Source organism: Xyrauchen texanus, chromosome 31, assembly GCF_025860055.1.
Source record: "Xyrauchen texanus isolate HMW12.3.18 chromosome 31, RBS_HiC_50CHRs, whole genome shotgun sequence".
Lineage (NCBI taxonomy): Eukaryota > Metazoa > Chordata > Actinopteri > Cypriniformes > Catostomidae > Xyrauchen > Xyrauchen texanus.
Window position 1 is genome coordinate 22,832,888 of NC_068306.1, and position 25,682 is coordinate 22,858,569.

At 39.6% G+C, this 25,682-nt stretch overlaps 1 protein-coding gene across 11 annotated transcripts in view; it reads left to right on the top strand.

Annotated features, from left to right (window-relative positions):
* Positions 1–25,366, top strand: part of slc8a4a (solute carrier family 8 member 4a) — a 96,170-nt gene extending 70,804 nt beyond the window's left edge. For 3 of the 11 annotated variants that reach the window (XM_052100369.1, XM_052100380.1, XM_052100378.1), the window contains exons 4-8: positions 15,430–15,536; positions 16,147–16,271; positions 21,571–21,670; positions 22,253–22,525; positions 24,987–25,366. In XM_052100369.1, coding sequence (XP_051956329.1) covers positions 15,430–15,536; positions 16,147–16,271; positions 21,571–21,670; positions 22,253–22,525; positions 24,987–25,366 — 985 coding nt within the window. Of the gene's footprint in view, positions 1–15,429; positions 15,540–16,122; positions 16,272–21,570; positions 21,677–22,252; positions 22,526–24,986 lie in introns of all 11 variants that reach the window. The other 8 variants (XM_052100373.1, XM_052100379.1, XM_052100374.1 and 5 more) reach the window with 7 other exon arrangements.
* Positions 25,367–25,682: the final 316 nt, after the last annotated feature.

A 25,682-nucleotide genomic window follows, 5' to 3' on the forward strand; every position in this document is an offset into this window, starting at 1 on the left:
TAACTGCATTTAAGATGTAACATCATCGTGTTACTTTAAAGACGCTCGACACGCAAGTTTTGTTTCAGCTCCAGCTCCACTTATTCCACAAAGAGAGTGCTTCTGTATTTACTTACTTTGTATTTTTGCATTATAATTCCCTCCTAATCAATTAGATTAAATTAGATTACTAAGACTACATGCCATTGTTTTTATTTAATGTTTATATTTACATTCATATATCTTTTTTAAATGGAGTGTGTTCAATGGCATAATAGCATAAAATACTTTTTTTTGTGGTATTGAATATCAAATCTAGAATTGTGAAATGCCACTGGAATTGGTATAAACTAAAATGTTGGTGTATATTTAGATATATACAGTATATACTGTATAGATATATACACCGATCAGGCACAATATTTAAACCACCTGCCTAATATTGTGTAGGTCCCCCTCATGCCACCAAAACAGCACCAACCTCATTTTAGAATTCTTCTCACCACAATTGTGATTGAGTGAGAGAGTGGTTATCTGAGTTACTGTAGACTTTGTCAGTTCAAACCAGTCTGGCCATTCTCTGTTGACCTCTCTCATCAACAAGGCATTTTCGGAGAACCTGGGGGAGAGTCACGTGAAGCCATGCGTAGTTCGGACCTGTGAACGGCGAGCTCTGCGCACTTTGCTAGTTTGAATACTTTAAAAAATCCTCAGGCTCTGGAGACATTAAAAGGCACTTACGTGGTCAAGGTGACGCCCCCCGGAGGCCGCAGACCAGGGAGTCAATTTGGCCGGAGAAGTGAAGGAGATTCAGCTGAATGTGTCGGCAATGCTGGTGAATGTCGTTGCTGACTTGGAGGATCTTGCTGTAATACGTAGATTGATCATTAAAGATCTCATGTTACACAAGTAGTAAATGAAGACATTCTTGGAAGAACCACAGCATTTTCTTGTTCCCAGACTTTGCAAATTCGACAAGAGAGAAACGTGATCAATTCAAGGAATGCAAGAAACTCTTACATCAACAGAAGGTCGCTTTTGCTCTGATGTTCCTGTCCAAATTGAGAATAGATGCTAAGGATGGCCATAAAACATTTACATGCCCACACCAAATATTGTCCTTCAGAAAGTCAATGAAGTATATCATTTTGTTGTACTCACGTTGCAGCAGAGTGGGCCTGACTCACTGAACATTCACTTGGAATGCCCGTGGAAGCTGAGCTTTTTTGTTTCTTTTGGCGCTGGTTCCGCCTAGCGGCTGGAGTTTGTTTTGTGTAGCAACACTCCATCAGGACAGTTGTGGATGAATCTGCATGTTCTATGTGCTTATGCCTCCTATTGGCTGGAGTGTGTTTGGATGTGTAAAAATCTTAGTCTTACAGATATTTGGAGAATTCTGAACCCATCTGGTAGGGACTATACATTTTATTCATCATTCGATAAGATTTATTCTAGAATAGATTTTTTATTTATATATACAGTATATATATATATCCCTCAATCCATTGTGGATTTCAATTGGAAACATCTTTGTCTCAGATCATGCCCTGGTTAGTTTAGCGGTGTTGCCACATATGGAAAAAAATAAATCATATAGTTGGCGCTTTAATGTATCCCTTTTGCAAAATCCTGAATTCCAACAAAATTTTAAAGGCTGAAGTCAATGTTTATATGGAGACCAACTGGTCCTCAGTATTATCTGTGGGCGTGTCTTGGGAGGCACTTAAGGCGGTTCTTACAGTTCGGATCATACAGTATGCCTCATTCATCAAAAACTTCAAAGCACCACTTGTGGAGTTGGAAGGGAATATTAAAAGTGCCGAGGTAGAGCTGAAGCGCTAAATGTTGTCTGATGGCCTCAGAGAATTGACCCGATTGAAATACAGATATAATACCATTTTGTCGCAGAAGGCAGAATTTTGGCTATTCAGGGAAAAACAGTCATACTTTGAGTCGGGGGACAATGCAGGGTAGAAGACGGGGGCATAACTCATGTTTTTGGGGATGTGTTAAGATCCTCAGAGCTTTATACGTGACATATTGGACACTCAATATTCATTTTGCCCCAGACTCTGTGTTTTAGGCGAAGGGGCAGTCATTAATATTGGGGATAGTCATTTAAAAAGTTGTGTCCTAGCTGGAGTTATGATTGGCAGACAAATTATCCTCAGGGGGTGGAAGTCAGCTGGGGCACCCTTGTTTCAGGAGTAATGTGGGGAGATGGGTGGGGTGGCTGCATTTGAGGAGGTGATTTTTAGAAGGCTGGGAAAATTAGATTTGTTTGATAGGAAGTAGGGTGGATATTTGGCTTTCGGGGGGTTCGGGGGAGGTGTTTAATGTATATAACTGATTCCGTATTTTATGTTGTGTTTGTTTGTCTTATGAATGGAATCAATAAAAATGGTTAATAACAAATAAAACAAAAAAATAAAACGAGGCATTTTCGTCCACATTACTGGCACTCACTGAATGTTTTTTGTTGTTGGCACCATTCCGAGTAAATTCATGAGACTGTTGTGCATGAAAATCCCAGGAGATCAGCATTTACATTTTATGCACTGCCCTGCTGCTACATGATTGGTTGATTAGATAATCGCATGGATGATTGTTGGCACCAGATGGGCTGGTTTGAGTATTTCTGTAACTGCTGATCTCCTGGGATTTTCTCCAATCTTAAATTGCATCAGACGCACCCTTGATTCTCTAGATGTAGACTTGATGTTTTTTTTTTTTATTCCTAGCCCACACTCCTCCAATACCAAGTTTAAATCTTTCTCCCATAATCTCTTGAGAAGTTGAAGCTTCTTCCCCCAGACAATGAATTAGCAGGGAGTAATACACTGATGCCTCATGACCTTTTTCAAAAGCAGTGATCACCACTTCTAGAGTATCTGCTGCTTTAGAGGTATGTGTGCTACTTCCAAAAATAGTACAGAGCAGGTGGCAAAGCTACATACCTAAAAAACTGAGATCTGGTGATCTGAAATGTTGAGCCATATTTTAAAAAGATCTCAAAACTCCACTCTCATATAGGTCACTGTGCTTAATAACGTCCCTCACAATCCACTCTGACCAACAGAAAGGGGACTTAATAATACAGAATTTTGGGTTCAGCCATATGCTCGAGGCAACATTTAAATAAATGCCCGATTTACACTTTTGTCCATACCACATGCAAATGCTAGATAAAGGGAGTGACTTAACTTCTCCGGTTAATTTAAAAGAAAGGCTTTGCAATGGCAAAATAGGGGCAGTAACTTCCTGTTCAATACAAAACCAGGGAGGGGCTTTGTCAGGTGGAAGTGACCAAATTAGCCAAATGTCTGAGACTGAATGTATAATAATAAAAAAAATCGGGTAGGCCTATTCCACTTTTGTCAATCGGCCTATGTAATTTATTTAAATGTAATCTGGGACGCTTACCATCTGCTGTGATTTTCTCACACAACAGTCTTTAGAATTTACTCGGAATGGTACCAAAAACAAAAAACTTCCAGTGAGGGGCAGTTCTGCTAACGGAAATGCCTTGTTGATGAGAGAGGTCAACAGAGAATGGTAAGTCTGGTTCAAACTGACAAAGTCTACGCTAACTCATATAACCACTCTGACCAATTCTGGTGAGAAGAATATAATCTCAGAATGCTATTCTGAGATGTGGGTTGGTGCTATTTTGGCAGCACAGGGGGGACCAACATATTATTAGGCAGGTGGTTTTAATGCTGTGGCTGATCGGTGTATATATATTATATACTGTATATATTTCTTTGTTAGAAATTAACATATTACCAATACAAAAAATCTGTGTTCAAAACTGTTTTAGCCTTACCCCAAGTCACTATGATTACCTGTCAGGTTCGATTTGGCAGGAAATTTCAGGCTTCTGTCATTCGTTCTTGCTTGTTTATGTCATTTCCTTAAACAAAGAACAGATGCTCCAGTGGCAGATATGCTACGTACTCAGACTATTTTGGATATACATCTTTTAGGGCTTTCTTATTTTAAGTGACTCTTATCAGCTAGACAGTTCCGCTCTGATGGTGATTACAGGCCACTATGAAACGTTTATTAATAACATTTTAAAAAGTAACAAAAATTACAGACATGTAGCTAGACCAAAACTAACCAGCCTGGACCAGCTTGGATTTGTGTGTGTGTGTGTGTGTGTGTGTGTGTGTGTGTGTGTGTGTGTGTGCGTGTTTTTGTGATTTACGAGGACAATTTTGTAAGTTACAAATTAGTAATTACAAGGTTATTATGCTATAAATGTGATTTATGAGGACATTACGAGTGTCATACTAAACAATGTTTTATTGAAAATGTAAAACTGCAGAAGGTTTTCTGTGAGGGTTAGGTTTAGGGGCTGTGTTAGGTTTAGAGGATAGAATCTATAGTTTGTACAGTATAAAAGTCATTATGTCTATGGAAATTCCTCATAATGATAGGTAGACCAACATGTGTGTGTGTGTGTGTGTGTGTGTAGATTGATGATGTTATGGGTGTGTATTGTGAGTTCAGCCTGAAGCTAAACAGCAATCCAGTTACACTCAGCATGTGTTCAGTACAGCTGTCAGCCATCTCTTTAACTGACCCACAGCAAAAACAGCTTCCCATACAGGGCATTTTGTCTCCTCCAATTTTTTTAATTTGTCTGTCTCTCCATTTGTCATTTAATATCTTTCTCATTTTCTCATAACATTGTCAGCCTCTCAATCGCTACATGGCGAAAAGTATGTTGACACTCGAGCACCACATGAATAGGGAGTTGATCTAAATGCATGATAAGAGAATTTTGTTTGTCTCTCTATCTCTTTCCTAACCCTTAATCTCATGAATATTGTAAATTGTGATAGAGAACAGAGGTGTCTCAGGGATGTTTGCGAGTGAGGATTTCTACAAGAGAGAATGAAAGGAAATCAGATTGATCTTTCATGTTTGTGTTTATAATGCTGTCTTTGATGTTTGGTTAGGGTTAGATTTACCCTTGCATCTGTAACTTTCTGAAACTGCATGCATTAATGTAATGAAGTCTTTCATTTAAGAAAACCAGACACTGTTTTGACATCCTCACCTTTCTATGTCTGTTTTTAAATTTTGCTTTCTAAGAGCCACCTTTTTGCTTTTTCAACATCTCACTAGCTCTCCTCCTTCCCCTCTCTCACTCCATCTCTTTCTTTCCCTTGCCTAAGGCCTATACTTTTATCAATCCTTGCACTCTAGCTACCTGTTGCCATGCCAACCCCATAATTTTGTGTATTCTGTGTCCTACACAATGCTGTGTGTATACCTGCCTCATGTGCTTGCCGTACTGTGTGAATGCATGAGAACCTTACCTGCGCCACAGCGTTGAAGGTGGTTTTAATGACTCATTTAGAACAGAGCTTTTAACGTTCTGCCTCCTGCGCTCCCTCTGTCATCTCTGCAGCCCACATTCGCTCTATGAAAACCCTCTTCAGCTTGAGAGAGCCCAGTGCAAAGAGGGAATATTTTTTTATTGCAAACACTGTTAATGTACTCGCTTATTATTGAGCTGACACTGTGTGTGTGTGTGTGTGTGTGTGTGTGTGTGTGTGTGTGTGTGTGTGTGCGCCTGTGAATTTTCCCATGACAACTTTAGAAGTTTAGAAGTCCTTTAGAACTTACCAAATATCCACCCCACTTCCTATCAAACAAATTCCATTTCCCCAGCCGTCTAAAAAATCACCTCCTCAAATGCTCCCACCCCACACATCTCCCCACACCACTCCCGACTCGAGGGTGCCCCAGTCACCTCCTATGGATCATTTGTCTGCCAACCATTACTCCAGCTAAGACCCAAATGTTTAAGTGACTATCCCCAAAATTAATGACCGCCCCAGCACCATCACGAGTCTGGGGCAAAATGAAAATTGAGTGTCCATTATGTCAAACATAAATCTTTGAACCCTCATCCACAATTCTTGGATCTTAACACACCCCCAAAAATGGATTGTGTCCAATAGAATCGATGCAAAATCTTAAATTGCATCAGACGCACCCATGATTCTCTAGATGTAGACTTGATGTTTTTTAGAATCCTAGCCCATACTCCACAATACCAAGTTTAAATCTTTCTCCCATAATCTGTATGCTACTTCCAAAAGGACACCGAGCTTAATAATGTAATTTATTGAAGTATAATCTGGGACGCTTACCATTCCAAATGAAGGATTTTGCTATGCTATCAAAATGCTTGAAATAAGATAGGGGGGCATCTACAGGGAGAGACTAGCAGGTAATTGAATATTGGAATACAGTTCATTTTAATAACATTAAACTTCCCAATCATAGATACATTTAATGAAGCCCACCAGCCCACCAGCCCACATCTCTCGAAAAAATTTTTTATTAAAGGGTCAAAATGAACTCTAATTTGCTTGGAATAGAATGGCCAAATATTTAATGCCCTCTTTGGGCCACTGGAAAGCGCCCGGCTGAAAAGCCGTTGCTGGGCAGTATGCTGTCAGAGCCAAAGCTTCGGATTTAGACCAATTGACTCTGTATCCTGAGAACTTCAAAAATGAAAGAATAATTTTGTGGAAGCAAGGCATAGACAGTGCTGATATATGTATCGTGAGCGATCAAGAGTGCAAAAGTCTGATTGCTTGGGGGAAGAAGTCGGCTGGTGTGGGTCCTGATGCTGCGCTACCGCTTGCCTGATGGTAGCAGTGAGAGCAGCCCATGGCTTGAGCGGCTGGAGTCTCTGATGATCCTCCAATCTTTTTTTCACACACCGCCTGGTGTAGATGTCCTGGAGGGAGGGAAGCTTACCTCCATTGATGTGTCTGGCAGTTTGCATCAAACTTTGCAGGGCTTTGCGGTTGAGGGCGGTGCTGTTGTCGTACCAGGCGGTGATGCAACCAATCAGGATGCACTCTACAGTGCTGGTGTAGAACCGTGTGAGGATGTGGTGGTTCATTCCAAACTTCCTCTGCCATCTCAGGAAAAAGAGGTGCTGGTGAGTCTTTTTCACAATGGCCTCAGTGTGGACTGGCAATGTGAGTTCCTCAGTAATGTAGACATCGAGGAACTTGAGGAAGCTGCTGACTCTCTCCACCGGTGCTCCATTGATGGTGATGGGGCTGTGTTCTCTGTCTTTTCTCCTGAAGTCCACCACAAGCTCCTTTGTCTTACTGACATTGAGGGAGAGGTTGTGCTCCTGACACCAGTGTGTCAGAGTGTGTAACCTCACCAGAGTGAGGTTACACACTGCACATCTATCTACCAGCTGGCTCCCGTTACACCACATGCTTCTAGAGTCCTTCAATCTTGTCCCTGTACAGGCGTTTGGCTGCTCTGATAGTTTTGCAGAGGGCATAACTGGCTTGTTTAGACATTCCCAGAATTAAAAGCGGAGGTCCGAGCATTAAGTGGCGTTATTAATCCACAGTTTCTTGTTAGGGTAGATCCGTATTGTTTTGGTCTGCGCTACATCATCTATGCACTTCCTGACGAAACACGTTATGTATCAGCGTAGAACTCGATGTCGTCATCAGAGGCGGACCGGAACATCTCCCAGTCTTCGTGATCAACACAGTCCTGTAGCGTAGAATCTGCTTGGTCCGACCCGCACTGGATCGTTCTGAGGGCGGATGCTTCCTGTTTCAGAAGCAGAATGTAAGGGTGGACTGATTTGCCAAATGGTGGGCAGGGGAGGGATTTTTAGCCATCCCGGAAGGGACAGTAGCAATGGTCCTGTTATGTCGACAGAGGTGGGTAGTAACGCATTACATTTACTTCATTACATTTACTTGAGTAACTTTTTGGGGGAAAATATACCTTTAGAGTAGGTTTAAAAGTGGGTACTTTTTACTTTCACTCAAGTGAATTTCTAATTTTTTATTTTTTTACTTTTACTTCTTTACAATGTGTGGCATTACTGTCGTTACATTACTGGGTTTAATTTGAATTAATGTGTAATTTATTGAGAGATTATTTAATGGGACTTTTACGAGAGCGGAAGTTCACAGCTGCATGCGATGAGACGCTCCCACTTGAGTGATGAGACTGTCACTCAAGTCATCAGTGCAGCAGCAACAAACTCTTCAAAGTGAAACACTTTCTTCGCTCCACACAGTGAAAAAAAGAATAGATCTGTCATGCAATTACTTATTTTAACACCAAGACAAGCTGTTATTTCAAGATTAAAGTCACAGCTCCAACTTCAGGCAGCACGCTGAGGTAAGATTTGGCTCTAATTCTAACGAGGGCTTTTCTGTGTAATGAGATGGTTATTTTCAGGGTGATTCCTTAACTGGGCTCTTATGACATCAGTTTTTAAATCAGTGCAGCAATATATCAGTGTGCTTTGTCCCACATGTCATAAGCAATATTTATGCATATACTCCGCACCCTCGCCGGGGTACTGGAAACTATCGCAGCTACTTCAGGCAGCTACTACAAATGTCACATATGACATTTTAAAATACTTGGGCCTTTTTTGTTATTCTTTTTAAATAATATATTAATATAATATATCTTCATTCTGTTTGTCATTTTTAATATATAATGTGTGTTAATATAAAGAGTAAATACATTTGATCAAATAAAGAGTACATTTTAAAATGTATCTGTATGTTTTGATGCTCTATATGTTATTATGTTTTTTTAATCTAGTAATGATTTGTCAAAAAGTTATTTACTACATTCAGCATGAAATAAAACATCGCAGGTGTGAAGGAAGCATTAAACTCCTAGCTCGTACGTCTTTCCCGTGGTGAATTGTGGGAAATTAACCGTCATCGAGTGTACTTGAAATGTACACTTGAAATTAGAGTGCATTGTCGGTAAGAATGAGTGAACAAAAGTAGGGAACAAGTGGCTCACTCAGAATTCAGACACTACAACAAAATAGCGAAAACTCGAAATAGTGCACTATATAGTGGATAGGGGTGGTTTCAGACACAGCGTGTGTTCCACGATCAGGGTTGGTGCCCTGCGTTGGTTGTGTACTCTGCATTTAGAGAGTGGCTGTACTGCTGTTCAGAACTAACAATCTAAATACATACGACACTGAAAACTGTTACTACACTGATATAAGAATCCACACAGTACTTTAAAAGCTATGAAATAGCTAAAGAAGGCATTTTATTTCAGCATTATGTATAATGTCCTTGTGGGACCTTTTCACGTTTTCACTATAATAATTACTAGAAATGTTTCCAAACGTCTCTTCTTATTGACAAATTCATCCAGATCTGACAAGAGCTCTTAAAAGGATAGTTCACCCAAAAATTACAATTCTTATTATTTACTCACCCTCATACCACACCAGATGTGTATGACTTTCTTTCTTCTGCTGAACTTAAATAAAGATTTTTAGATTGAGCACATAAGTGTCTTTTAATGTCTCCAGAGCCTGAGGATTTTGAATTCTTTGACATATTGTCCTCTTAGAACAGTTAAGAATTTCAGTGTATCGAATCTCACTGGTTTATTAAATAAAAAGTATTAAAACTAGCAAAGTGCGCAGAACTTGCCATTCACGCGCGTGTCTAACCCTTGCATGGCGCTATGTGACTATATTGATTTGGGGAATATTAAAAGAATCATTGTTCATGTCCGATCAAAGTCTTTGGCCAGCGATGATTTGATTGGAATGTAAGATTAATTCTTACAGTGATACTACTTTATGGCCGTTCAAAAATAATTTCACAAATAGATTGAAATACTGTTTCTGAACATGTAGCTTTTAGGATTGACAGATTTCAAGGGACAGATATGATTTAATCAAGCACACAGTAACTAACAAACAACTAAACTAACACATAGACAAACAAACATAAGCACAGGTTGGTTAGTGAGCTTTGTCAGAACATTATCTTGAAAATTATCTGTAACAGAAAACCTTTATAGAGACTTTAGACCCTGCCTTTAAACCTCCAATACTTAATTTAGTATGCCGTGATTTGAGATCAGTTTCCTCAAATTATATTAGAGAAACTTGCACATTCAGCGAAAGATTGGAGGCACTTGCATTGCATTGTTTGGCGTTGAAGTCGATGTCCTTCATGTGTCATAGGATTGGTGATGGAATGACCAGGCGAAGACCCAGAAGCAAGGACTCCCGCAAGGGAGAACTTCTCAGAACCAATGTCCAAATGTGTGTGAAGTCAAAGAGAGACTGACTGTGGTCAGGGCTGGCCTTTTAACCCTTTCTGTTCTGTTCAACCCCCAAAGGAATTCTATCCAATCAGTAGTGTCTTTACGATGTCACATGGTCAACTATCTTCCCCCCTCTTAAAGGTGATTTACAATCCATTGTGTGAAGGCCTCTTAAAATTCCTGCTTGAAAAAATATTTTTTAATCACGAATTTCATGAGCTGAACCAAAAATACTTCACACCATTATTTTGGAATTTAGAGACAATAAATAACATACCAAATTTCTGAAAGAACATACCTGTGCTTTCTTATTAAATTACATTTATAATTCAGATCTAATGCATGATAAAACTTCCTAAAATGTTGTTTGTTCGTTTTAAACAGTCTATTATGAAAAACATAATTCTCGGGGTTGTCATCTGCATAAAATGCATTAGTACATTTTTGGTAAAATCCTACACATGGCTGTGTATTTGGATAGTAGTAAAATAAGAAAATTCCAAAGTCTATGTCAGATGTTCATGAATTAAGCTTTATGTGAGCTGGTAAGCCAGAAACATGCCTCATGTTTAGTATAATAATTTTAAGTATAGAGAGTTGCATTTGCATTTCCCAAAAGCATCAAAGCCTAAATAGTTCATAGAAACCATTTGGTGCCAATAGTCTCTAAGATCAACTTAAGCTTGCAATGCTTTTGGGAAACGCAGCCCTGATCAGTCATGTGATGATTTGGGGGTTTATCTCATAAACAACAAAGCCTGAGGATTTTCACTTTGCTTCCCCCACAGTTAAGATTTGTCAGTTGCGACAAACTCAGACTTGCTGGCACCAGGCCGAATTTCTTTATAACTCAGAATAGAGAATGTCAGTGTAGATTCTGGATATAAGTCTTTCTGCGTGGAAATGTAGTTTTCTTCTGCGTCCAAGCATTATGCACTGCAAAAAATATTTTCTTAGTATTTTTTTTCTTTTCCAGTAAATTATCTAAATATCCTTAAAACAGCATTAATTATATGTTTGATTGAGAAGCAAATTGTGTAAAATGTTAAGACTTTAGAAATATATCTTGAATCAGTCCATTGTCAAAACGTTTTTATTCATGTTGTAAGCACAAACCTATCTTAAATTTGTTATATTTTTTCTTAAAGAAATAGTGAAAAATGAAAATTTTGTTTCATCCTAATTTTGCTCCAAACTCACATGACTGTCTTACTTACATAAAGACTTCAAAATTGTGGCTTTTTGTCATAAAATGAAAGTGAATAGTGACTCCAGGCTGTCAAGCTCCAAAATGGACAATAAATAAATAAAACCTTAGTAAATGTAGAATCTCATGCAATATATTCCAAGTCATCAAGCCATACAATCACATTGTGTAATGAAGAAATTACCAAAATTTAAGTTGATATCAAATAAAATAATTTATTAACTCCCAATGGCAGCACCAAAATGAAAGATTCATTATTCTTTTAAATCAAGAAAAAAAAAATGAAAATTTAAGATTCAATGTTCTCTAAAAGCGTAATATCTACATGTCTGTCAGTCGCGAAATATTTTTTTTAATGATTTTTAAAAAATGATTTATTAGCTAGTGACGATTCTTTCTCCGACATGTCCGTAGAGGGTTGGTGTGTTTGTGTGTATTCAAGTAGCTCATTTACACGTATCACGTGGAGGAGGAGGCAGGAAGTTCGTCATTGTTTTCAAGAGAAACTTGCACAGACCAAGCGCCGTTCACAAACCAAAACAGTCCAAAACAATTTAAAAACAATATAAAATAAAAATCCTTTCCAAATAATAAAAATACAATGTAAACAATGACACGCTTCCTGCCTCCTCCTCCACGTGACGCGTAACCTTACCAACGAGCTTATGTCTCTCATGAGCGCACGTCACATAGATGTACGGAAGCGAACAATTGTAGTTAAAAAGTATATAAGTTTTGTTTTGTTTCTCAAAAGAATCAATCGTTTGCGTTCAGAAGAACTTTATTTGTTTACTGGAGTCGTGTGGATTATTTTGATGCACCCTAAATATGCATTTTGTACCGTCAAAAAATGTAGTATATTCACTTGCATTGTTTAGAGGAGGAGGCCTGAAATAAAATCCTAAAAGTCTTAAATTCTTTTTGATGAAGAAAGAAACTCAGATTTGTCAGCTAATTTTCATTTTTGGGTGAACTATTCCTTTAAGTGAGCAGCTGTGTGAATTTCATTAAGGTCTCTTGTTAGTTTTTTGTTTATGCACATCTGTCTCTTTCTTTATGGTGGTTAGTGTTTGCCTCAGTGAGGGATGGCGCTAATTACTACCTGAGAGTTTCAATGTGAGGTTAGCCTACATGTTCAAGGAAAAGACACTGATGTTGACGTCTGGTCTCATGGGTTATTGTTTCCTTCATTCCCTTATTCTCATCTGTGCCTATTTGCCTGTCTGTGTTCAATGGGATTCCTGATTGTCCCTTCCAACATCAGGCCATAACAACCAAACTTTGGAGGTTCATCCCACAAGGGCCACTTTTGCACCTGGAATTAACACTTTCATTGATAGGATCACAAAGGCACATTGTAATCAAATCACTCTAACCACTTTTGGAGGAAGTCTGGGATGGAATTTAAAAAATCTCCAGGAACTGTCTTGATAAGTGCAGTTTTCTATCCAGGGATGACATACTGACTACTGTACACGTGGAAGCTGAAAAATGTTGCATTCAGTGCTGTTCACGGAAATAGAAAAGATCAATGTTTGCATCACAACTTGTCTACTAAGATGCCTTTATGTGGTCAGTGTTTGAGGCCAGCATGAATAAAACCTTCACTGCCTACGATATCTTAATATCTTGCACTTGTGGTTCACTGGTTGGTTGAAAGAAAAAACATGGCATCTGATGGAGTGGGTGAAAGCAGTAATCAGTTTTAGTTTCAACTTACAGAATGAAATAAGCACTAGTTGCTTAATATTTACTTGATTATGCCTGAAGCTTGCTTGAATTTCAGATCATTAAACATGACCTTATATATTTGTTTTCCTTGTCCATGTATTTAATACTTTAATGCATATTGTATAGCACTGGCAAGCACCATAGTGTAGTCTAGAGTTTCACACGGTCATTGGAATATAGTCAGAAGAACTGCACAAACAGAGAGAGGGAGGGAAAAAGAGAATGTTAAAAGGAAGAAAAGGCCAATGTTGATGGGGGATGGGAGTGAATACATATGCAGCAATCGTGTGTGTGTGTGTGTGTGTGTGTGTGTGTGTGTGTGTGTGTTAAGCACGGTGGTCTAATTAATAAAGAATAAGTCTTAATGGCTTTAAATATATACACGTCTAGCCAATGTTAATTTTTTTTAACTGCAGTTGTCCCTTCCTCTCTTCATTATTCATGGGCTGTAATTTTCATTGTCACATCTGAGTCTCTTGTCTTCCTTTCTGTCATTATACTGTACCTCTTTCTCTGTTTTTCCCTGCATCAATTGTTCTCCATCCCTTTTTCTTCACACTGTTCTAAGGTGTAGTGCAACAAGATTTTAGTGGCAGGGAATATTTCTGTCCACGCTGAATGCAAAAATACTTGGAATGCACTGCACTAGATTTACTAGATTAACAATAACTTATAAATCTTTAAAGACAGACCTACGGTGAGCTCTGATATTGTTATTCTATAATTTTTGCTTCTATTCAAGCCATCAGTCCGCACTACACATAATCCTGAAGGGAAATTATCCACCTATCAGAGAATTGTGGCAAACTAAGCACACCAAACGAGTGCTGTAGCGACCACCCACTTATGACGCATTGTGAATGACGCAATCGAGTCAGTGTCCCTACACTCTCAAACTACTCATATATCTGTATATATCTGCTTTGAGTGTAGTGTCAGAAACACGCTATATAAGTGTAACATTGATTCATTCATTCATATCTGAATATTTTGCAATTAAATAAAAATATTTTATGTACTTATATCATCAACAACTTTGGTTATGCAATTTGCAATGCTTCATGAGACTACTGTCCATTAGCTCATTAAAGATGGAAAGTGCACAGTCTTGTACCTTTTATATTTTTGTCCAATTTTCAAACACTTTTAAACAAAGTTTGAAGCATTGGAATTCACCTGGGAGCTGATTGGTTTGGTTCAAGGTTGATCATTCTTTTTAGGGATTTTATGAAATACCTATGTAAAAAAATGAATTGGAATAAAACCTCTGGGACCTAGATAGGTGAAAAAGTCAGCAGGCACTATTGCGCTCTATTGGGATTTTGGTCCAATGAGCTTTTGTGGTGGGTGGAGCTACAGCTAGTGTGCCTACCACATGTTTTTGTATGGGCTACCAACTTTTTTACAAAATTATTTAAATTAATTTCACATACATTATTTTCAGTATTTATCAACCATGATCAGAGTGTTCTGTGTGCTAATAATGACAAAAAGTTATTAGCCATGGCTAATAACCTGCACCCTTATAGCACAAAAAGACAGTTACTAAAAATTAGGGTGTTTCTGTATTTCTGTATTTCTACCTTTCTGAGTGAATGAGCTCTCCTATTTTAGTATTTCTGTTAACATTAATGGAATAAAAAAAATGAACTTAAACATACCCACTACAACAGCTTTCTGCTACCAATCATGCTGGTGTGGTGGTGGCGTAGTGGGCTTTAGCACAGAACTGGTAAGCAGAAGGTTGCCGGTTTGATCCCCACAGCCACCATTATTGTGTCCTTGAGCAAGACACTTAACTCCAGGTTGCTCCAGGGGGATTGTCCCTGTAATAAGGGCAAATGCATAAATGTAAATGTAAGAGTTTCCACTGAGGTAGCATATATGAAATATACAAAGTCAGATATAATTGACTTAATTAACCCATCTCTGTCTTGAATAATTGTGTGTTTTGTGTAATTTTGTGTTACTTTTTACATTCATAGATTGCAATGGATGGATTCCATTACAGGCCATTTCATCACACCTGCCACTAACGAGTGAACTGAGAAAATTTTACGGCTATAAATATTTCATACAACCCCGATTTTTATTATTTTTAAGACAACATTTTTTTTAGTCCTTATGACAAATAAATGATTTAGCTGTTTTTTCCCTTTACATATTAGAGACATACATATATGTTATATATACTATAAACTTTAGTCTTCCTCTCAGTAAAAGACACATCAGGATTTGTTCCTAATACTGTATGGCCTGTTTGTTTTGGTGGATTAATGCAAGGAATATTTCACTTACAGAATGTGTCTCACCATATGAAGTCTATCACAAAAAAATGTGGCCTCCTAGATGAACTTTTGATGGTTAATTTTCTGTTCCTGTGTCCACCACAGGAAGATGCTGGAGGTGAAGATCATTGATGATGAGGAATATGAGAAGAACAAAACCTTCACCATCCACCTGGGAGAGCCGGTGCTGCTGGAGATTGGACAGAAACACGGTCAGTGATGGAAGAATTTCTCAGGCTTCAACAATCATCTGCAGAATTCCCTGCCTTTTTGTTAGAGCACAGATTGGTTTCTCTGTTTAATATTGTATTAATAGCTTCCATCCTTGAATAATTGAAGAACAGATCTGATAGAACGGATTCTTTATGTGAACGGAGCAGTTAATGGAAGTCAAAAAGGGACTTGGAATGGGTGACTTGTTATAATGGGACACCAGGAACAGACAGTAACTGGTCTCAGTGCAAGCGGCCTTGCTGCAATAATATCTCCTAGCCATTTCTGCACATTAATTATGTACTTAATGCTTTCATTTTATGTTCTTCCTCATACTCTTCAAATTGCTGAACTGTGGCAGGATCCAATTAAGAACGTTGTTGATGCTATTTACATAATAATCTTCTTTCCATTTATCTCTTACACTTCTCTAACATGTACAAATAGATTTTTATTTTATGCCTATACATAATCGAGCATTTCTACAGTATTATACATTATGGTTGATTATTTTAAACACTAAATGTGCTTGACTGTCTCAGATGAGCTCTGTAATACATGTGTAAACACAACATGGCACAGTAGATTTTCCATGTTTTTCACTGACAGGAGACTCTAATGATAACAAGCCGGTGGTGGGAGCTGAGGAAGAGGAGGTGGCCAAGATGGGGTGTCCGAGTCTGGGAGAGCACACCAAACAGGAGGTGGTGATAGAGGAATCATATGAGTTTAAGGTAAGTCATGAGTGGTGCTGGGGAAGCTACTTTGAAACTGTAGCTTCTCAAGCTACAAGCTACTTGTAACTTAAAATACACACTAAATTAGTTTGCTACACTACAAGTTAATAACAAAAAGTACATGGCTTACTAAACTTTTAAGAAAAAGAAAAAAGTACAATCAGATGATATTATGATAATAATGATTTATTATTATTTTATTTATTATAATTTATTTAAATGAATGTCAGAGGGTGGGGCCGGGTCGTGATTCCACACACCCGGCCCCTTATCAGGCTAATCAAGCCTCCGAGAGGGATAAAGGCTGACTGTGGATGGTCGTGCGACAGAGAGAGAGAGCGTTTACATTCATTTCATTCATTTATTTGTGTGTGTTTGTGTCTTTTGGTTTAAGTTCTTAATTAAATATAATTTATATTGTCAAACTGGTACTCGCCAGCTCCTTTCCATTAATCCCTTTACACTGGTGCCGAAATACGGAAAGGAGGAGGGATACGCTGTAGTGGACTTCTTGCAGTTACCATCCACCCCAACGGAGCAGCCGTGGCCATCTGACGGGGGACGGAAGAGCCTGGCCGCCTGGAAGTGGAGAAATGGCCGCCGACTGCGAAGGGAGAATGGGCTCCTAGTCGACCGCCTGGAGCAGTCAGGGCTGCTGCCGGGTGCGGGGGGAGACCCCTACCAGCCACTAAACGTGGCGGGGTTAAGAGAGGACCGCAGAGGAGGAACGGCCGCTGACCGCGAGCAGGGAGGGGCTCCCGGCCGACCGCCTGGAGTGGGAGGACCACTGCCAGGGGCGGGGGAGACCCCTTCTGTTCCCCGAGAACGTGGCGGGACATTCCGTCCACCAGGGGCCGGATGACTGCCTCCGATCTGCCCGGAGAGGCACGGCTGTTGTCCGTTAGAGGGTGGAGGAATGGCCGAGGACCAAGCTACTGCGTATCGGAGAACCGGCAAGTAAGTGTTTTTTTCTCTCTCTCTCTCTCTCTCTCTCTCTCTCTCTCTCTCTCTCTCTCTCTCTCTCTCTCTCTGCTCTCTCTCTCTCTCTCTCTCTCTCTCTCTCTCTCTCTCTCTCTCTCTCTCCCACTGCTGCTCTGCGTTGGCATTTTCTCTCTCTTTTAAATTTTACAGTTTTTTTGTTGGGGGGTGTACTACACTGTTACAGGAAGTACCCCCTATTTTAATCAATATTGTTTCCCTCCCCCTGTCCCCTCCCACGGGCTCTATATAGGCGACCGCTTGGCGCCATCTCGCCAGATATTCTTACTTCAGTGCAAACATTTGTATAAGCCTGTGTGGTTACTAGCAACTCACGCCGAAGCGAGTGCTATGTTCTCCCTTTTGAATGACAACGCGTGAGGCTGTTGCTGGAAATGAGCAGTTCATGTGCGGATTCATCTGCATTGTCAAACAGGCCCAATTATAAACGTGGTTTCATTGAGGCTCTGTCAAACCATGCAGTCTTTAAAAGGAGCCATATGAGCCTTGAGGCTCTGGCTCTTGTCATAAGAAGGATTGAAAATTGATGTTAATTTCTTTCCCATGTTCACACATTCTTCCCCATTCTAAGGCTAGGGAAGATGGACTATATGGCATTCTCTGCTGTAAATACATTCAGTGACCTATTTAATATATTTGCCTGATCGTATTCGGTCCCTGTCCCCATTGGCCAAGGGTCTCGGGACAGGCATAATGGAATTCGGTGTATAATAATTACAAGTATTCACGAATCACACACTCATAAATGTCACATGCTGTTCAAATTAGCTTGCTCTCAAATCCTCCCATGTTCACACATTCTTCCCTGATCTAATGCTAGGGAAGATGGTTTATCTGTGTCCTCTGCTGCAAATACATTCAGATATACCCCTTTTTTATTCTTGCCTGATCGAATTTGGTCCCTGTCCCCATAGCCATGGGTCTCGGGACAGGCATAACAGAATTTGAGCACAAGTGCTCTCCCCAATGTTCATACACTCTTTTCCATTTAAATGTTCCTGCTGTAAGCACACTTCAGGACGACAGTCATTATGCCTAAATACAATTAAGGCATACATTGTTAAACTCCATTCAATCAGCCACTATGATGGAGGCACGAGGACTTCCCTCTACTGTGTCACTGGTTGCAAGGCGGCTGGCAAAGTTAAGCCAAGAGCACCATCTAGTGGTTACTCATTGTGATGCAATAGAGAATCATGCATTAATTCCTCTGTCTGCCCATGTTACTGCTTGACAGTAGTTACAATGTGCTCCAAATTGGGTAATTCAAATGAGAGAGTATGTGTTTTTCCTTACAGCATAATGTCATATATGCAGCCGGGGGACTGGTTTGTGACAATAGATTTGAAGGACGCTTTTTTCCAAATTAATTTTACGGCATGGCAGGCATTTTCCCAGGTTTGCTTTTGGGGGCAAAGCATACCAATTTTGTGTCCTTCTTTATGGTCTTGCGTTAACACCTGATACATTCACAAAATGCATGGATGCAGCACTGTATGCCCTTGAGGAGTCATGGCATCCACAGTTTGAATTATTTTGGGAGTTTGGTTGCCCAACATCGAAATGTTGTTCTCAGTCACTTAAGCAGTCTAGGGCTGCAAGTTAACCTAGACAAGAGCATCTTGTAGCTGAAGCAACAGACTCTGTTTCGAGAGGTGGAGCTAGACTCACGCTTCTCTCCGGCTCATGTTCTGTCATTACACAAGTGTCTAGCAATGTTTAAAGAGGGAGACGTTCTCTCTGTGAGAGCGTTTCACAGGCTTTTGGGGCTTATGATTGCGGCATTCTCTGTCATTCCCCTGGGCATCTTGCATGTGAGACCTTTTCAGTGTTGAGTGAGCTCTATAAAGGGACTTCAACCACTGATGCATGCGTTTTGTCCCATCAGAGTGACACATGGGTGCTACCAAGCTCTGTTACCATGGAAACAGAACCACTTTCTGCGGAATGGGTGTTCCATTGGGACAGGTGTGTTGCCGCAAAGTGATAATGACAGATGCCTCCTCTGTGGGTTGGGGCGCTGTGTACGAGAGCCCTCCTGCTCAAGGAGTTTGGACGGGTCAATGGCTGAATTGGCACATAAATTGTCTGGAGATGCTAGCGGTGCTGTTGGCTTTGAGACTGTTCCTTCTGGAAATTCAGGGCCGTCATGTCCTCATCCGGTCGGACAACACTGTGGACGGTGTTGGCTTACGTACATCAACCGTCAGGGAGAGATGCAGTCTGAGAATGGCACATCGCATTCTTCTGTGGGCAAAGGACAATGTGCTGTCTCTACGAGCAGCACATGTTCTGGGCCGGTTGAATTTTCCAGACAGGTTCTGATGCTTAGAGAATGGACATTACACCCACAGATTGTGTAACAAATCTGGATTAGGTTTGACAGAGGGTAGTGGACCTTATTGTGTCAAGCAAGACATAACACTGTCCCCTCTGGTTTTCTCTCTCGCACCTGACACTGCTGGGCATCAATGCACTGCACATCAGTGGCCGACTGCATATCTTTATGCATTTCCACTGATCAACCTGCTGCACTCGGTTCTGCAGAGGGTTCAGGAGGATCGTGTTTGGCTTATGTTAGTGGTGCCATATTGGCCAGCTCAAGTATGTTTTTTGACTCAAGGAGAGAAGGGAGAGAATGCCTTGGGAACATTTGGCACCCCCGGCCCGAGTAATGAAAATTGTAGTTTTGGCCCCTCAATGGGGCCCTCTTTTTAATGATGGTTTATCCCCCGCTGAGGTTGATACTATCTTAAATGCTAGAACTCCGACAATTAGAAGGTTATATATGTTTAAATGGCCTATTTTTGCCTCTTGGTGCGCAGCACAGAGTGAGGATCCAGTCCACTGCCCAGTTGGTTCAGTGCTGGATTTTTTTAAAGAGCGTTCATGGGCTTAGAAACGGTGGTATCTCGTCCCAATTGCATCATTATGCAACATTGTTGTTTCCTTGAAAGGGAACGTTTTGTTTACAAACGTAACCTTGTTTCCCTGTTAGGAAATGATAGTGTAGCATGCCGTACTCTCTAGTTGATGCATAGGTTCATGCCTTTACAGAAAATCAGGAGAAATGGTGCCAAGCTTTCACCAGTATAGAGCTTGTGATGTGGCTCCCTATGGGCATCACTTAAGTGCCATCAGCCAATAAATTGCCATGATTGTATACAGGCTTCAAATCACGTTAGATGAATTACATAGTCCTCGTATTCCCTTTCATGGGACCAAGTTTGCACTCTTTCGATACAGTTGCGAGGTTGATCATTATTATAATGATATAATTGTTCAAAATGTTGAATTGTCTAGGCATCTGAGAGGAGAGACATATTACCCACCTTTACATTTTATTTTCATATCTGAAATAAAACTTCATCATGTTTTAATTCTACACGTCTTTTTAATTCCACAACAAATTTATGGTCATCTCCACACTCTCCTTCACCCATCGCATTTGTCCATCATTAATTTTCACTAAACTTTTAAAATGTTTTTTTTAATTTGTCTTTCCAATAATATTATCTAATTTCATAGTTCAGACTGCTAATAGTCTATTAACACTGTGTTTAACAAGTTGTGAATTCTTACTGACATGTAATTGCTTTTAGGCTTATGAAGGAGTGGTCCTGGGGTGATCTTGGAGCGAGAAAAAACATCCACACTCCAGACAAAATCACACGACTCCCAGTTCCACTTTCACTCTATCCATAATGCTCATATACTTTAGTCCTCAGAGTTGGACTGTGCCTTTGTTTGCAGGGCAATACAGCTTTTATGATTCAGCCTTGCCTGCTTTGTCTCACATTAATGCACAATTTCTAAGACACTGTCTGTCTGAATTTCTGCCTTCTTTTTCACATACTGACAGTCTCAATACAGCAGGCCAGGTTGGTCAGGCAGCTCAGGGATTTAAAAGAGATTGGAGGTGGACACATTGTGTTGTTCCCTCCAAGATTATCCGCAGCACTCTAAATGCAAACAAGTACATGACTCGGACAGGATGACATTGGAGAAAATGAAATTCTGATGGGATGTTGCCTAGATTCCCACTGTCTCACTGAAATCAGTTTAGCTGAGACCTCTGTGCTGCCTAGATTATGAGACAGATTCATATTAAATCCATGACATGTCTAGTACAGGTGCACAATGGAGAGGGGTGGGTTTGGTTTACCTTCTTGTTTTATATACAGTATGTGTGTATTTGTGTGTGTGTGTGTGTGTGTGTGTGTGTGTGTGTGTGTGTGTGTGTGTGTGTGTGTGTGTGTGTGTGTGTGTGTGTGTGTGTGTGTGTGTGTGTTTTCAGAATACTGTTGACAAGCTAATAAAGAAGACTAACCTGGCCCTGGTGGTGGGCAGCAGTAGCTGGAGAGAGCAGTTTGTCAGCGCTGTCACTGTCAGTGCAGGTCAGTGTCTTTCTGCTGTACTATAATCATGCATACACACAGCTCATCTGCCTGTCCACTAAAACTCATATATATTCATAACAAATTGTATTTAACACTGTGTCCTAACCAGGCATAAATCACATCATGTCAATTAATAAATCAACCCATGTTAATCTAGGGTTTTGTACTTAACAGCCACAACAGTCAACATCATCACACAACTGAATATTTTTTCAGTCGCTTGGTATCTATTTTTGTTGCATTGCATTGCACTGAATAGCCCCATCCACAGTGAAATCTCATTGGTCCAAAATCTTGCTGCAAATTTAATAGCTGTGTATTAAACATCAGATATGTTCTGTTCTTGCTCTTTATTTGTACAGTATTTCACTTTTAATGAGGACAGAAATTTATTTGAAACTTGATTAATTGTGCCTAGCTAGGTCACGATGTAACACATTTAATTATTCTTGTGCAATGAAAATAAAGGAATTCAACTGAGCCCAACTGAACTCAAAAATATGATTTGCTACATTTCCTAATCATTTCACCTTGCTGTGTATTATATACAGTACCATGACTGATTGATTACCTCCTCAGGTGATGACGATGAGGAGGAGAGTGGGGAAGAGCGCTTGCCCTCGTGCTTTGATTACATCATGCACTTCCTGACGGTTTTCTGGAAGGTTCTGTTTGCCTTTGTACCACCCACGGAGTACTGGAATGGCTGGGCATGCTTCATTGTGTCCATCACGCTCATCGGAGTTCTGACTGCTGTTACCGGAGATCTAGCATCTCACTTTGGTTGTACAGTTGGCCTGAAGGACACTGTCACAGCTGTGGTGTTTGTGGCCTTGGGAACATCTGTGCCCGGTGAGTGTGTGGAAGTATTTGCCTGCCAGTATTGCCACCCATCTGATCTTTTTCATCCATCCAACATTTTCTCCAACCTTGGGGATTAGTCTTTATTTATGGGACACTGGAGGTAAACAGAAAGGTGTGGCAGATAGAGAAAAAGGGGAAATGGGATTGGGACATGGCCCAGTTTTCCCATTCCTGGTCTTGGAGTGTTTTGTTTCAACTCTCCTAAACCAACTAAACAAGGTATTTGGGTTAATTGAAAATAACCACCAGGTGTGTTGGCTCAGGGTTGGGAAAATTACTTTCCAGGAGCAGGAAAGAGAATCATTGTTATAAACCAACAGCTCTTTTACAGTAAATCATGAGCATGTGTGCCGCTACCTTTTGTACCACAGCTCCAGCCTTCACTCATGATTTCTGATAGATAAATATTGTATAAAACTCCAGGGATGTTTTGAAGGTGCAATCAGTGATATTTCTGTTCACTGCCACTTGGGAGCGTAGATGAAGCATCTCGCAAAAACAGAAGTTGTGAATTGGCTTTTGTCAGTCAGCCATGGTTCATTTATCATTATCAGTAATTCTAGAAGATTATTCAGTTATAGTCAGCTTGTCATATGATCCAACATGGCAACAATCATAATGTGAGAGCAGCACCAAATGTAAAATAAAACTGCTTTTTCTGTCTAAAACAACTATCTAATGTGAGTGTACATATTTTTAAACACTTTTTTCAAAAATACTAATCTACTATTACTTTTTATGTTTAGAAATGACAAAATCACTGAGTGCACCTTTATCTGATCTGATGTTGTGCTTTACAGTTAGTATCGCATATACCTTCTTTGTTGCATTATCTGTGTTTTGCCTCTATCATGTCGTAAATTATGATTAATTAGTATTTTGTCTTTCTGATTTGTCTTTCCACGATGGCATCATGCAGTCTGTCTGTAAGTGTGTGAATGTTGGAGTTTATTTAGAGGACGATTAATTATGTGGACAATTTAGAGGAGCATGATTTGTTCTGGAGCTGCAGGAGATTTCTGTGTTTTTCTTAGTTTTAGCTGAGTATACAGTCAGAAACTGCATTTGCTCAAGCTGTGTATGTCAAACCATTTTCAAGCTCCAGCTCCCGCCCCATGCTACATGAACGATAAAGCTCAAATAAGATCTTCTAATATCTCAGCTAGGGTTAGGGATGGAGTTAGGGTTACATCTCTCTCACAAAAACGAGAGATGGTTTTTATTTAAAATGTCTTTATAAAAAGAGTCTTTAATTATTTAGTTGCAGGGAATTTAAAACAAACGTTTTGGCCAAAAGCATTCCTCAATGTGTTATCTCACATCTTATTTGGTCTTCCTATAGATAAACTGTGAGTGTTGTAAGGTGTTCATAATTAACTAATCAGCCAATATGCAGTGTCCAACTCAACACAATTGACAAATCTCTCAGAAAGAAATATGTCCAAAAGAAGAACAAATGGTTACATTTGCTTAATGGTATAGTTCTCCCAATAATTTAAATTCTGTAGTTGTTTACTCCCCCTAAATTCATTCCAAATCCATATTACTTTCTCTTTCTACCATAGAATGCATTTTTAGGAGATATGTCAGAAATAATGCAGATTTCCACAGAATTTAAGACTCTTTCATTCAAAAAATGTCCATACATCCCCCACCCCTTGCTTGTTTATTTATTAAATATTTTTGCTAATTTAAGTATGCTTTCAGCTATCAAACCATGTGTGATCTTAGCTCCATTCAACACATTTTACTATGTTTAAAGTAGGGGTGTCGATTTAACGCGTTAGTAACGTGCGATTAATTTTACAAAAAATGTAGTCTTAAAATATTATTTAAATACTCTTTGTACCTCCAACAACTACAAAGCATTGAAAAGCATTGCACTATGTAATGAATATAATGTCTTTTCATTATTGTAATATATATCTGTAGTATTGTGCACTATGTATACCCCTGGCTTGTTTCTAAAAAAAATATATTTTTTATTTAAATCTCTGCCACAAGAATGTAATGCATTTTAATTATCTGAATATTTTTTATTTTATATATATATATATATATATATATATATATATATATATATATATATATATATATATATACAGTATATATATATATATATATATATATATATATATATATATATATATATATATATATATATATATATATCATTATATATTGAATTATTGTTATATGAGTGGCTTTCTCAGCAAATATTTGTATATGCGATTAATCACGATTAATTAATCGGGACACCATGTAATTAATTCGATAAAAAAATTGAATCGATTGACAACCCTAGTTTAAAGCCTAGTTTAAAGCAGATTTGACCTTTAATTAACACAGAAAATTTGAAAAAATCTTGGCTTTTTCTTGGGTTCTTCCAATTCTCACCATACCTCTTTCTATGTTCTCTTCCTCATTTTCTCTCCCTGTCTCTCTCCAGACACCTTTGCTAGTAAGGTGGCAGCCATCCAGGACCAATACGCTGATGCATCCATTGGTAATGTGACAGGTAGTAATGCAGTTAACGTCTTCCTGGGTATCGGGGTGGCATGGACCATCGCTGCCGTGTACTGGCACAGTCAGGGCAAAAGCTTCCAAGTCCCGCCTGGCTCGCTGGCTTTCTCCGTCACCCTCTTCACCATCCTGGCACTAGTGTGTGTCCTTATACTGCTGTACCGCCGTCGGCCTTCTGTGTCTGGGGGTGAGCTGGGTGGCCCACGAACCGCCAAGCTGATCACTGCCGCCTTCTTCATCTCGCTCTGGCTCATCTACATCATGCTATCCTCACTGGAGGCTTACTGCCATGTGCCTGGCTTCTAAGAGGGAACATAAGAGAGAAAGAAAGATTTACTCTTCGGTGTATAACCCCCAATCATTCTTCCTCTCTGCTTTTATGTATACACTACATAGCGAAAAGTATGTGGACACCCTCTACTTAAGGGGTTTGCCAAGGCCTCTTAATGCTATGGCATACAATGGCATTCCAGAGAATTATGTGCTTCCAACTTTGTGACAGCAGTTTGGGGAGGGCCTTTTTTTATTCCAACATGACAATGCCCCTCTGCTAAAAACGAGGTCCATAAAGAAATGGTTTACCGAGTATGGTGCGGAAGAACTTCACTGACCCGCTAAGCCT